At 37.8% G+C, this 14,896-nt stretch overlaps 1 protein-coding gene across 1 annotated transcript in view; it reads right to left on the bottom strand.

Moving 5' to 3' along the window:
• The window catches only part of LOC149302366 (DNA primase large subunit-like), a 72,183-nt gene that overhangs the window by 15,630 nt on the left and 41,657 nt on the right, over nt 1-14,896 (bottom strand). The window contains exons 7-9 of the mRNA XM_089482441.1: nt 11,216-11,283; nt 9,141-9,213; nt 8,350-8,535 (exon numbers count right to left, since the gene is read on the bottom strand). Of these exons, the coding sequence (XP_089338567.1) occupies nt 8,350-8,535; nt 9,141-9,213; nt 11,216-11,283 (327 nt within the window). The remainder of the gene's footprint in view (nt 1-8,349; nt 8,536-9,140; nt 9,214-11,215; nt 11,284-14,896) is intronic.

Raw genomic sequence — 14,896 nt, 5'->3', positions numbered from 1 at the left:
GCGAACCACGGTGAGAGCCGTTATCTACAAATCGAGAACGTTGGAACAGTGGTGAACCTTCCCAGGAGTTGCCAGCCTACCAAAATTCCCCCAGCAGAACACCAACAACTCATCCAGGAGGTCACAAAAACAGACTAAGATGTAAAGAACTGCAGGCCCCACTTGCCTCAGTTAAGAGTGTTCACAAATCCACAATTAGAAGGAGTGCATAAATGTTACCTATGGGAGTGTTGCAAGGCGAAAGCCACTGCTGACTCAAAAGAGCACAAAAAGAGCACAAAGGTGCTCTCACATTTACCAAAAAAATACCTTGATGACCCCAAGACATTTGAGATATTCTGTGGAATGATGAGTCAAAAGTGGAACTTTTTGGAAGACCATGCTCGAAAACCCTCCAATGTGGCTAAATTAAAAGAATTCTGCCATGAGGAGGCAGCATCCATTTGGGCTAGAACAGGGCCGGCCCGACAATGGAGCCGAGTGGGGCAACCGCTCCAGGCGGCACTTTTGAAGGGGCGGCACTATGCTGCCCCAAGCCCTTTTTTGGGCGCAGAGTGGTTTCTCTCCTCTGCGGCGAGTCTTCCTGTTCGGTCTCGGTGGCGGCTTGTAATGCTGAGTGCAGGAAGATTTCCGGCGCTCAGCATTACAAGCCGGCACCGAGACCGAACAGGGAGACTCGCTGCAGGACCCGCTGAAAGGTAAGTACAAGGGGGGGGAGGCGGCAGGGACGGAGGGAGAGGAAGGGGGCGGCATTTTAAAATTCGCCCCAGGCGGCATTTTGCCTTGGGCCGGCCCTGGGCTAGAATGTGCTTACTTAATTTACAACCAGATATTTCATGTTGATGCCTTACTTTAGGTACTAAGGACAACAGTCAATTTCCAACTATAACAAAATACAATACATAGAATTACTTTCTATGTGGAAGCCTACAATATGTTTTACAAAAAAATCATTGATAATACAGGCATAATCTTAGTTCTTGTACTTTCTTCCCTCAAGCACGACAGAGAAACCTTAGCCAGGTATTTTGAAGATTACAGTAATTTCTAAAACTGCAGCAGTCAGATTTCTGCTGATACAATTTTGCACATATTGATTTCTATGGATAGAACTCCATACGCTCATTCCTTACCAATTTAGATTTAAGACTTCATTGTCTTATTAGCTTATAAGTCAAATTTATTTTCTCCAAATATGCAATTTCGTCACAAGAAATACATGGCTAACAGCAAAACATACAGTATACATTCTAATCAATAGCATCTACAGTTGATAAATGAGAACTCCAACATACTGTACAAAGGAAATATGTATGCATAGATCTATAATTTGTCTTAGAACAGATGGAGAGATCAGCTTGTTTTACAACTTGTTTATTTATAGAATTTTAAGGCCAAAACGTATCTATGAAAGTATTCTATAAGGAATACATTTTCTGATCCAGTTTAAAGAAAATGTAGCAGCAACTCCTTTTAGTTTAACGATATGAACACGTCATATAAAACGTGTCATATGACGTTATGCGTCAGGAGTGCTATCTGAGTAGTCTGCATTTGTGTGGAATCTGATTAAAGGACTTAAACGAAAAGTGTCCCATACATGGTTAGAAAATATCATGTTTCCGTTGGTTTTTAATGTTCTATTATTGGTAACATTAACCATTTGTGAATTAATGGGCCGGTTTTTCACTCCACCAACAATGGAGCATATTAAAGTATTATCCATGGTTCTACCTAGAGGAAGCCCCCCCCCTCAAAAAAAAAAAATTCCAATAAAGGTTGCAGTGCTCCAGGACTGTTTTTCTTCCACTGGCAGGAAAGAGCTCCTGCTAAAATCAATGGACATGCTTTCTGCACACGGGTGAATCTTATTCCTTTGAATCCGGTTTTATAATTAAAAATTGTCTGTTTGCAGTTTGCTGAGAAGAGGAAAAACGTGATCATTAAATCAAAATGACCATTCTAGAGAAGCGCTGACATCAGACAGGAATAAGAAACAACGAGCTGCAACGAAACCATTTCAACTAAATATGTGTACAAAATCATACATGCCTTACGGTCAATACCACATTAATGAAAAGATGGACTTCCAATATACCAGACAAAAACCGACTATTGGATTCCCATTTAAAAAACTATTCTAAGAGTAAACTACTTTTATACTGCGGAACCAAATTACTAATACATTCTGTACATCCCTCACAAGCTCAATAGCCAATTCTAATCCTATTATAAGAATTTACTGTTTAACTGTCGAGGAGCTATGCTCTGCCATTTTAACGTTCCCACTTCAATCACTGTCTTGTTAAATGTCTTTGATGTTCACACGCTAGTATTTGATCTTAAGCATTTACCAAAGGATATTCATCAGAGGCAGTCCAAGAAATATTGCGCAAGTCAAAAAGTATATTAGAGATATCACTTCCAAAAAGGTATCATTAACTCTGAGGTACACCTGCAAAACATGATAGAAAAATATATGACGGCTAAGCGGTGTTGAAATTTCTATGCTAAGTTGAAATGTTTCAGAACCTACGCTAAGAAAATGCAGTAACATTATTAGCGTTGCTTTGCTTTGCTTTTTATACCTGTTTCCTGGTCCTTGTACACATGGTTAAGATTCATTATATAGCGTCTGCAAGAGTTTGTTATTGAAAACAAAACAGCGTGATTAACACAAGCTGAAGCTTAAAGGGACTCTATAGCCATTGCATGTTTTTTAATGTATGAGACCTGTGAGGTCCCTATAAATTATCATGGTGTTGCTTTTGCAAATGCAAGGGGGATTCTATATCCCTGGTATATCGCACGCATATAATGTGTTTGGGTAACCACGTTTCCCGTTAGTTCGCAATGGGAACACTTTCCTGCCACTGACTGGATTCTTCAAGCAGCAGCAAGAATTGATGCAGGGCTGCAGCTTCTACCTCAGGTACCTACTTTTTTTTTTTTTTTTTTTATTATTATTATTTCACATATGCATGTATCTCTGTTTATTTCTGTACTTCTTGTCTGCATCTTATTACATGGCTATTATTTACAAACATGTCTGCAATAAATGTGGGTCAATTGCAACATCTCTGCTGTTTTCACATATATGAATTGATTACCATCATAATGTAGCTTTTAGTGCATCGATATGACTATGCATCACAAGAGCAAACCCACATAAGATTTAAATTAAGTCTTAGTTATGCAGAGTTCCATTAGTAAGATGATATTCCAGAAATCTCCCCAGGCTAAATATGCATTGTGCAGACATAGCTCAGCTTTTCTTGATTAAAAAAAAAAAAAAAAAAAAACAACAACAAAAAAAGGGGAAAAAAGTAATTTAGGTCTCACAATATACATATCATGAAAGCACACATTAGACTCGAGTGTCTTTGAAACGGCACTATTACATATGCATATTCCCCTAAATGTTGTGTAAGACATATGCCCTGTGTGACTTGCAATTAAAATAATGTAAATCATTTCTTTTTTTTAACCCAGAGAATATAGTTTTTAGAAATGTGTGATACCTTTTAGTAGGTTAACATATTCATAGAATAAAATGAAGAGTCCTTTAAGCCTTCTTATGAGTGACTTTAAATCACATTTTATGAATAGGCTACAAAGAACATGTATTACATACTGTAATTGAATGAGCACACTTTTCATACTCCATCCTGTGGATTCAGAATGAGGAGGAAAGGTGTAATACATGCAGTGGTTCCCAGTATTCTTGGAACCATTAACCTGGAATATGGCTTTGTCCTATATAACAAAAACAGTGCCTTTCTTTATATGTAACCAGTTGTACTTGTATAGTAGCTATATTAAGACATACAATGCCTAACAAGACCAGAGAAGTCTTTCTAAGGTGTCCATACGTTAAAAACTTTATTCAGTAGCATTGATCAGTATTGTAGCACCAGTCAACGAAATGTCAAAATGATTCTCCATTTATTTTTGTAATATACACCTGTCAGTTAAAAAAAAAATCCATGTTAAAGTGACACTGATTTTTGACTCTTAAAAATCATTAAGCAAATAAGGTTTTATGCTTATGGTAAAAGTAGGGTTTGCAGAATTGTTCCCCTAACTAAAAATCCTTACTTACCAGAAATTACGAGATACATGGGATTAGGCGGACATGAACATCTGCAGGTAAAGGTAAAGAAATGTGGGGGGGGGGGTTCTGAGAAACCCTAAAGGAATGATACTGCAAGCCTTTAGCATTTTAATCAATAATATGAAATGCTAGAGTTTGCAATTCATGTTTTGAACATAAATACAAGTATTTTAATTTCTTCCTGCAATGCACAAATGACTACTTAGCACTAGCACAGAATATTCTCTTCTGAGCCATAAACCAACCTGATTGTTTATGCAAATATCTCAATCAGAGGTCAAGAAAAGTGAGGTACATGAGACCTAATGTTCACACAGAACAGTCAATGTGTGGACAAACTGCTGACTTAAAATGTAATTATATTGAAGACTGTCAGAATAGAAACCTGCAGCTTGACAAGCTAAATACCCGCAAAAGAAAATATTGGATCTGCAGAAAAGCAGACCGTGGAAGCCCAAATATTAGCAAACAGAATTCTCGCCCGACGCATAGAACAAAGAGACAAGAATCAATAAAAGCCGCATATTTCATCCAAGCGCCATGAACGCCTGTGTGCTTGTCAAACAAACTTTGCCTGTTTCAATACAAATCCTCAATGAGATAATCTATGGTAGAAAATGACTAAGAATAAAGGAAGACTGCTGTGAACATAAGTGTGTCCCTTTTTAATGCCATCAAATATTTGCAGAGGTAAATTCTTAATAATATTTTCTTTTAAAAGTTTAAATAAGTTAAGTAGATTTAACTAGGCTCATCTCTGCACATGTGTGTAAGATGTACCCTCTTGTGGTGGTTTTATGTTTTTCTACTCCTTTTTATTATTGTTATTTTGGTATCCTGACCCGGCTTTTTTAGATCACAGTGATATTTTGGTATCCTGAAACAGCTTAGTTAGCCCATGATACTATTCTGGTATCCTGACCCGGCTTCGTTAGACCACACTGCTATTTTGGTATTCTGACCTGGCTTCATTAGACCACGCTGCTATTCTTCTGGTGTCCTGACCTCGCTTTGTTTGACCACACTGCTGTTCTTCTGGTGTCCTGACCTTGCTTTGTTTGACCACACTGCTTTTCTTCTGGTATCCTGACCTTGCTTTGTTTGACCGCAGTGCTATTCTTCTGGTATCCTGACCCGGCTTTGTTAGACCATGCTGCGATTCTTCTGGTATCCTGACCCGGCTTTGTTAGACCATGCTGCGATTCTTCTGGTATCCTGACCCGGCTTTGTTAGACCATGCTGCGATTCTTCTGGTATCCTGACCCGGCTTTGTTAGACCATGCTGCGATTCTTCTGGTATCCTGACCCGGCTTTGTTAGACCATGCTGCGATTCTTCTGGTATCCTGACCTGGCTTAATTTGATCATGGCGCTATTCTAGTACCCTGACCCGGCTTTTCTAGACCACACTACTATCCTGCTCTCCTGACCTGGCTTCTTTTTCCCACACTGCTATACTGGTCTCCTGACCTGGCTTTGTTGGACAACACTGCTATTCTGGTATCCTCGTTGGCTTTGTTAGACCATGCTGCTATTCTTCTGATATCCTGAACTGGCTTTGTTAGACCTTGCTGCTATTTTTCTGGTATCCTGATCTGGCTTTGTTAGACCTTGCTGCTATTTTTCTGGTATCCTGATCTGGATTTGTTAGACCATGCAGCTGTTCTTCTGGTATCCTGATCTGGCTTTGTTAGACCATGCAGCTGTTCTTCTGGTATTCTGACCTGGCTTTGCTAGACCACACTACTACTCTGCTCTCATGACCTGGTTTCGTTGGACCACACTGCTATTCTGGTATCCTCATCGGCTTAGTTGGACCAAACCGTGCAAACATTTTTATCTATATGCTTAGCCAAGTAAATGGAAAACTCACAGGCCAAAGTATATTTATGATGCTTTGTTTTTTTGTTCCTACCTGTATCATTCTGGCATAGATGTACAGAAGGGGGAGTAAGCACATTTTTGGATATCACAGACATAGAAAAATGCACTCGCCTTCTTGTTTTCAGGCAAAGATACATAGAATTCCTGGCCTGTTTGCAGCCTTGGGAGACTGGAGACGTACACCCTTGCGTTAGAGATTTTAAACTAAAATGCTCTGATCATCCTGCCATGTGTAGAGCTCTATATATCTCCCTTCTTGCTACAGAGGGTCACACTAGATCAGTTTTTTTGCTACTTTGGGAGGATATGATCCATTTTGTGCTCAGCAACCATACTTCTAACAGGTCCGTTTACCAGTTTAAGAACTTGTAACTGCAATGATTTCGTTTCCACTTGCATGGTATATAATTATAGCAGCTTCCCGGTCAGTCAACCGCTGAAAAGGGATTTTTCTCTTATCTTTGGCTAAAGTATAGATAGGTTTCTTAAATGGAAAACTATCCACGCATACAGCAGAAAACACCTCCCCATCCATATTAGCAAATTTTATATATGTTGGCAGTCTGCACAGGATCAACCAACAGCAGAACTTATGTGGACTTCGAATTATCTACTGCTCTTCCTCGTGCTACCAAATCACCTTCAGAGGTTGGGGATGCTTTGAAGAGACAGGCAGCTTGTACTAAGGCTGCGCAGTAAACAGTGGTTCCAAAAACTGCCCAATGACGCTACTTAGATAATATTTTTTAGGAACTAAAGACTGAAAATAAAGCGCTTACCAATAAACATAAAAGATCAAAGCAAAGCAAAAGGATACAGCAATCCAATAATCTGACAAAGTGATATTTAACTGACAGCAATATCTCCTTGACAAGATGTACTGTGGATCGCAGCAGTAATAATAAATTACAAGCAATAGAAGATACAACAAAGTCAATGATTGCCTTTTCTGCATTCTCTTTATAGAGCTATAGGAAGCTATGGATCACCACATTTTTAGCTGTACAAACTTTCACAGCGCTCCATCTTTCAGAGAGAAAAATTGTGAACCTTGCCCCATTTACAAGCTCACGTCTCATTTGCAGAAACACTCCCTTTTTGCAGCTTTCTTTTGTTGTATTCCCAGCCATAAATTTAATCCTGCTTCCAGTTAAATGGAGCAAATGCTTAAAAGTTTCATTTGTAATTTGTAATACACGGCAAAGCAGACACTTGAGAAATTGTAGTTCTTGCTTTGGTACTTGTGTCCTAAGCACAATGTTAAGATGTACGCACATAGCACTTTGGATTTCAGCTAATTTCATTCACTTGGGTATCTAAAAATATTTTCAATACAATTGGAATTGGGTTTATCCATTCCTGCAGCTATGCTGATTTTGCGGTGATGAATGGTCATAGAGGTTGTTGGCTCCTCATCAGTCTGGTTGCAGCTTGCTGTCCAGGAGTTAATGGGGCGGGGGTTTAATTGCACCTCTCCAACACATTAATAAGGTTTTGGTAGCAGTATAAACTGCTTTGTGTGCCCACTATGTAGGAGATAAGAGTAGGATCTCACCCTATAGAGAGTGTGCCTTGACGTGACGGGTGAGGTTATTTATGCTTTGGCCAATTCATATAACCAAAACCTCTCATTTATATTATGTTTATATATTTGTTGCCAACTTTATTAGGGTGAGAAGCGCAGATGGTTTTTGTTTCTTGTATTCACTGTCATAGATACAGACAGTGCGGAATTTCAAGGCCAGCATTACAACTGTTCACTATATTATAGAAAATAACCAGTAGGTATCCATGAAAAGACAGTGGTACCAGCAACAATTTTATGGTTTATGCTGCAGAATAAATAATAAATATCAGACTAGATTGGTCGAATCGGTTCAGGCAGGTTCTAAGTTTCCATGTTTCCTGGGATTTGAACTCGGCTGGCACCTGTTCAAGAAAGACTTTTTTTACACTAAACCTCTGTTTTAATAATACCTACACACATACACACACACACATATATATATATATATATATATATATATATATATTCCAAGAAAATTAAGACAATAAATTAATCCTAGAAAATCCTGGAAATTAGACTTTAATCACAGTATATCATGAATAAAGGCAAGTACAATGTCTTTATTCACTATTAAAATATTCTTGCTAATCAGGGACAAATGTATGTAGAATTTAGGAGTAAAATACACATGTCTACATACCAGCTTCAATGTCTAGTAATTGGAAAAAGACCTTAGAGATCATTTTGTAATAGTACAAAACAGGAGTGTCAACTTGTGATGTAAAACTACTTAAGCGTTGCTTTTACTAAATATAGTAGGATTGTAATAAAGAAGTGTTTCATACCTTTTCTGAGTCAACTTTTCCTTTGGTGAATTCTAGCTTCCAAAATTGTAACGCCTGTTCTAATGTTAATCCAATACCTTTTAGGAAAAGGCCATACTGCATACGTCCGCCATGACGCAAGTGGTGATTATCTCGCAAAGACTTGTGAAGCTGGCGCATGCAGAGTGGAAATGACTTGCTTGCAAGCTACAACGGAATGAAAAAAAAAAGGAAAAAAAAATAAAAAAGGAGTAAATACTGGGAAAAATGACTTGAACTGAAATACATTTCAAAGCAGCAAACATACAAAAGAAAGCAGAGTGTAGTCTCAAGCAACTACAAAATAATTACCGGAACTAGAAAAAAAAAGAAATGGATAATTGCAAAGTGAACATACAACCAGATACATTCAAGAGAGTAAGATACTGTTCATGCTGATGAAAAAAAATAATAATTAAAAAAAATATATATATATATATATATATATATATATATATATATATATATATATATATATCCACCAATAACACAAAGCACTTACAGGTCTTGTATCAGTAACAGAAAAAAAAATATTTTATTCACATAAACAATGCGTTTCAGCACCTCCATGGAGATCCTTGATTTATGTGAATAAAATATTTTTTTTCTATTACCGATACAATACCCGTGAGTGCTTCGAATTATTGGTGGATATTATGTGGCTATTCGAATGCGCCGGAGCGCTGAACATTCAAATGGATTGATATATACACATACACATACACGCATTGATATATCACATACACACATTTTATGCCTTATTCAGTACTCACAGCATCAATTTGCTCAAGTGATATTTTGCCAGTGTTTCTCTGGGAGCTAAAGTCTTGCCCAATATAAGAATGGCTGAAAAACAAACAATTAGCAAAGTAGAATCGCAAACTGTATATAACATGACCATATCACTAAAAATTATGAGAAACCCCCAAGAGAAGTTATATGTGACAGTTCACATGCTTCGTTACTAGGCAACCAGAATAAATCAGTATTATAAATGAAAGTAATGTTATTCTTTTTACAAATCTAAGCTTTTCTATCCAATGTATCATTAAATTCAAATAACTGACATTCAGTGACACCTTTTTTGCTGAAATGCATTGCGGTATTTAATAAAGGGACAGTTTACTAATGAAGAATGCATATGTGTACTCTGTGGGTACTTTAATATGCATTCTCGAAAACCATGATCCGATGTTTCCCGACGCTAATTGGCTGCTTGAAATCAGAAGAACAAAACTTTGCGGAGTTACAGATTCTACTGAAGGTAAGTGATTATATATTTAGATATTATATAGTGATAAATAATATATATGTATATTATATGCATATATAAACACATTGCAGGTTTAAACAATAATATTCAAGTACTCAGAAAGTACTTTAATAGGCATTCTTTGTCAATGAGGCTGTCTGGGACACTGGACTGTCCCTTTAAGGTAATCCAGGTAGACTCATTCTTTGGCTTCAAGGTAAATTGCGGGACTTGGCAACTCAGGATACATTTTTACCGCTCAGTTACCTTTGGCCCGCTCCATTTATTCTCTTACATCCACTAATGCACCTTTGCTAGTTTTAGTTTCATTTCACCCTAATTGATAAACTACATACGGGCTGCATTAACTGCACCCTCGGAAGAATGCCGTGATTATTATTTGATCAATTACTCATTTGCAATCTTGTTACCAATGCATTGGTTTCAAGCACTTTTGTAAAACAAGATCTTGTAGCAAATACCAAGTGGGTTGTTTTGGAGCAAATGTAATGATTACACAATTACCAAACCGTTTCAATTAATTTCTCAATTTGTTAATTAAAAAAAATACACACACTTGAAACCACAAAGTCAAACTACAAGTCAAGGTGGTCCGGTATTAAACCCAATTAAATTAAGCTAGTATTTAAAAAACAAGCAGCCAGGAGTGTCGAATTAATTACTTCCACGCTGTGCTGGAATTTTCCCACAGCACTTCTTGACAGTCTTTTCCTAATTTACAGAACAAACAGGAGGCAGAGAGAAAATAAAATGAAGCAGACATACAAAAAAAAAAAACATCTCTGATCTATTTTTTTTATGATTTAACCTTTTGCGGTCACGGTGAGCGATCTGCATATCAACTAATGCAGTGTAGGTTAATGCAATGAGCAACAAGTTAGGCGCTCAGACTAGCAAAAGCAAAGGTTTATCAAGAAAAAAAAAAACATTAAATACAATATCACAAGGCAGGGAAATACTGTCCCTTAAAAAATATAAATTAGTTATTACAGTGTATAAAATATTCAGCATTGCATTCAAGTAACTATTACTTACATTTCTGTCCCGTAATACCCACAGCTTAATTAGCAGCATCATTTTTATTATTTACCCCTAAGGGTAGATTACCAGGTCAGACTGGTTTATGCAAAAACATTCTCTGACCAGGCCATTTTGAAAGTTCTGAGAATCTGGGGGGTTCTCATATTGGGTAATAATTTAAAAAAATAATTAAAGATATTAGTTTGGGACTATTGCCCATTGGCATATACATGCCTCGTGGCCCCTGATATGCGGTCTTAACTAATTATTCACCTACGTACAGGGCTCATCCTACAACTAGGGCACTGAACTGGTAGGCTTAACTTTCCTTTTTTTTCCAAGCAAGCAAACAAGAAGGGTGCCAGAGACATTGTTTGCATAAAGCACCAGCAACCGTACAACCCATCTTGCCTGTCAAAAGGCTCCATAAATGTTTTTTTTTTTATTTACAACATGTACAACTAGTCATGTAGCCCTTGTTAGTGATAAACCCATCTATCTGTACAGACACAGACAAAAAGGGAACATGTTTGACCGCTTCATCGGAGTACATACCTCAGATGATTAAGTAATGGCTGCAGCCTCTCGTCAGACTGTACAACAGGCAGGGAACGAGCTGACAGCTGAAAGAAAGGACAGATCGTAAAGCATGCTTCATAACACATTACATTATTATAACCCCTACATTTGTACTATGTACCTCTAAACCCATATGAGTCAGGCAGCATAGAAATGTTTCTCTATTGCTTCCAAGATGAATAGTTTTATTTATAAAGATCTACTATAACGTAAAATGTGGGGCAGTCTGCAGTCCCGTTGTGTTTCATGGTAAAATTTAGAATGGTGACCCAGAATAGTTCTTTGGAGCGTTAACAAAAAAAAAGGATCAGCTCCTATATACTTTGAAGGTCCATCTGAATAAGCTTCTGCTGCAGGAAGCCCTGTATAATGCATTGTGAAATCAGCTCTCCAAACTATCCTCACACGTGAAATTATGCATCACACAGGGCCATTTCTAGCTTGATCCTTTATATTTATATTATCAATAAAGCCGAATGGTCAACCAACGATCAACATTGTCAAAACAAAAAAGAACTTATATCCTTGGAATGGAAAAAGTCAACATCTTTTTATTAAATGGGCAGTCCAAATGCACACTGTGTGAGGGCGGCCTGAGCGATAGCCTAGAAAGACTCGCTGATTTACAAAAAACATTGGGAGAAACTATTTTAGAATGTGCTCTAAATAATAGGTTCTGCTCTCTACTGCTTGATATGTACTTTGCTTCTCTTTAATACTGAATTTTTCAGCATTTATCAATATGAAAGCATTTTTTTTTTTAAATGGTTATCTTTACTACTCAGAGCATGCATAAACTCGAATCTGGGTCACTGGTGAAAGCAGCTCAAGGTGACGTAAAAGGACAAACGTAAAATAAATTGCTCCGTCATTCTGTTTATCTAGATAATCCATAAAAACACGTGTTTTGGATTTCACTAGCGGTGAAACATAATTTGAAATTCCATCAGCCAGGATTCATGGAAGATGTACCCTGGGACAGTTCATTCTAAAACAAACATAGGTATTGTAGCAACACAAACCAATAGTACAATTGGAAAGGCTGCGTTGGCTTACTATAAACTGAGTAGACACAATAAAATATGTATATTTTATTAGCAGGTAGACTTCTTTGTAACGTACAAAATCTGGGTCATTGGGTCCTCGCTAGGACTCACCCTGCCCTTACACGTCTCATGTTATAACAGTTATGCAAACCAAACTGGAGATATCTACTCACAATGTCCTGAGCTACCCGTTGCTCGTTATACTCTGATTTGCTACGGTGAAAATAAGTGTGTAGTTTTTACAATAGGAATCAGCATTGTGATAAATACAAATAAGGAACAGATTACTCTAAACGATTACCATCTTCTAGGTACACTATATCAATTACCGGGCCGCTTGGCTGGGTTACCTTATGGGCTAAAAGTTTACCCACCATGCGCTGTAAGCATATAAACAGGTGATGGATGTATGATACATGGGAACACAATGACTATTCAAAATCCCTAATTTGGGAAATATTGATCAACACTGTGGATAAATGTACCAGCTAACTATGGACCTATAGGCCTTCCTACAAACGTATCTGCAGAGCTGTCACCGGCATGGGTCCCAGTTACATGCGATATACTATGAGTATGTCTGGCAACAAATTTCCTCAGGGCCTAAGTACAGACACTACTCACAATGTTGTATTTTGATATCCCTGTTTTTCTACTGTACTGATGGACAGGATATATTAGTTACACAAAATAATGCAATAATTCAGGGCATACCCAGTGAATACCATTCAAAAAGCACCTAAATATTGGCAATTCTGTCACACTATATGGCCATATATTCCTTTGCCTGCCACTACGTCAAAGTACCCCAAGTCTGGAGAGTCCTATCTAATTTTTCATGGCTTACCAAAAAGCTTACATAGGTATTTTTGAAAGGTATTTCACTGGGTATGTGCTTAATTCCTGCGTTGGTTTGTGTACTTATTGGTCATTATTATTCTAACAGCAACCCAGCAACATTAATGTTTATGCATTTTAGGTTCTGCGCTTCCCTAGTTTCTTTGTACTCTGCATATTTGCACGTTCTGACCAAACCTTAGGGTTCTCTCACACCGGTGCCTCATTATTGATGCCCGGAGAAGGCTTTAAACTGCTTGATTCTCTCTTTGGGGTTGGAATGCAAAGCAGCCCCACTGATTCAGCTCCTTAGTAAGCAATATAGCCATGAGGAATTGGATAGGCCTCACCAAACATGGGGTACTATGACGTAGTGGCGGGCAATATACAGCCATATAGTGGGACAGAATCCCCAATATTTATATTGATAGGATGTTAAATTACACTGGTCTCTGAGCAGTCCGACATATGTATTTGTAAGCCCCAGTGACTACTTTTGCTGCCATTTGGATGCCGTAAGGGTATTTGGAGCCTGCTCATAAGACCTCACAGAGGGTCCTCTCCGTAACAATTATACAACTATGTTGGGTGGTTGGTGTGCCAAAATTATTGTTTTAAGTACTATATCCCTGTGACCTGTTTAGATTCTAAACTGGTGCTAAAAATAGCAGTCAAACACTATCAAGAAAATATATTTTTTGTAGTGTCGGTCGCTGAAAACACACATTTTGCTATAATGGCGCAAGTCACCAGAATAATATGATTTTCATCACACCCTGTCATTTAGAAGGTGGGCAAAACGTAATAACTAACACTCTCATTCAATCTGTTGGCTATGAAGGAGCCAGAGCTCTCGGCTGCGCTGAAAGTGATCTCAACTGGGAAATTTACCGCATGACTGGTCTCCCATTTCAGGACTGACTCGAGCTTTTTACACAATGCAACAAAGCTTGCCAAGTAACTTCTGTGATATAGGGAAAATACTAGCATCCTTGTGTCACTCTCTAAAGACTAAGATGAAAAAGAAAAAATTTATAACAAATAACTACATTCAGTAAAACAAGCACAAACATCAAAAAGTTATAGTTTGCCGGTTGTAAGTATGCTTAATTGGGTACATGCATGCCAAATGCAGCTTAAAAGGGCTATGCAAAGAATTGGGTCTAACTGAGCACCAATGTATGTGTATTTTAGCAAATACCAAGCTATTATTACCAAAACAATCACGCTTGGTACTCGGAAGCCATCTCGTTTTTCTGGTAGAACTGAGCTTGATGTAGTTTTCATACCATTTACGTTGTTAGGCATGAGAATAAACCATGGTTCCCCGGTAAGATTGTATATAAAATTATAGCATTATTACATATAGATTTGAGACACCTGATGGCCACCTGTTAAGTCCTTTAAGTCTCTCACATATGAGTTTGACAGTGAGAAGTGAGACAAGCCATCCCACTCTGTAAAATTATATCAATGGTACACTAGCATCCCCAAAAATGTATCATAATGCTGAACTCATATAAGTTCAGATGTTAAAAGAAGAAATGTTCCGTGCATCACAAATATCATTTTGGAATGTGTTTTTACCCCCTACATTTCTCATGGCATAAAACAGCAGGCCAGTGGCCAGTCATTTAGAATAGCAATATTAATCGGGAGAACATGTGAGTATTGCACCTTTACCTTTGGATGTACATGCTGAGGCTCTAGATTGTAAGTTCGATTGAGCAGGGCCCTCTGTAAGACTAATTGTTATGTTATATACAACTTGTCA

This window comes from Sceloporus occidentalis, unplaced genomic scaffold (genome assembly GCF_023333645.1).
Source record: "Sceloporus occidentalis isolate IW3139 unplaced genomic scaffold, rSceOcc1.0.p SCAF_19, whole genome shotgun sequence".
Classification (NCBI taxonomy): Eukaryota; Metazoa; Chordata; class Lepidosauria; order Squamata; family Phrynosomatidae; genus Sceloporus; species Sceloporus occidentalis.
The sequence above is the reverse complement of the archived record's forward strand: the minus strand, read 5'-3'. Positions and strand labels throughout refer to the sequence as shown.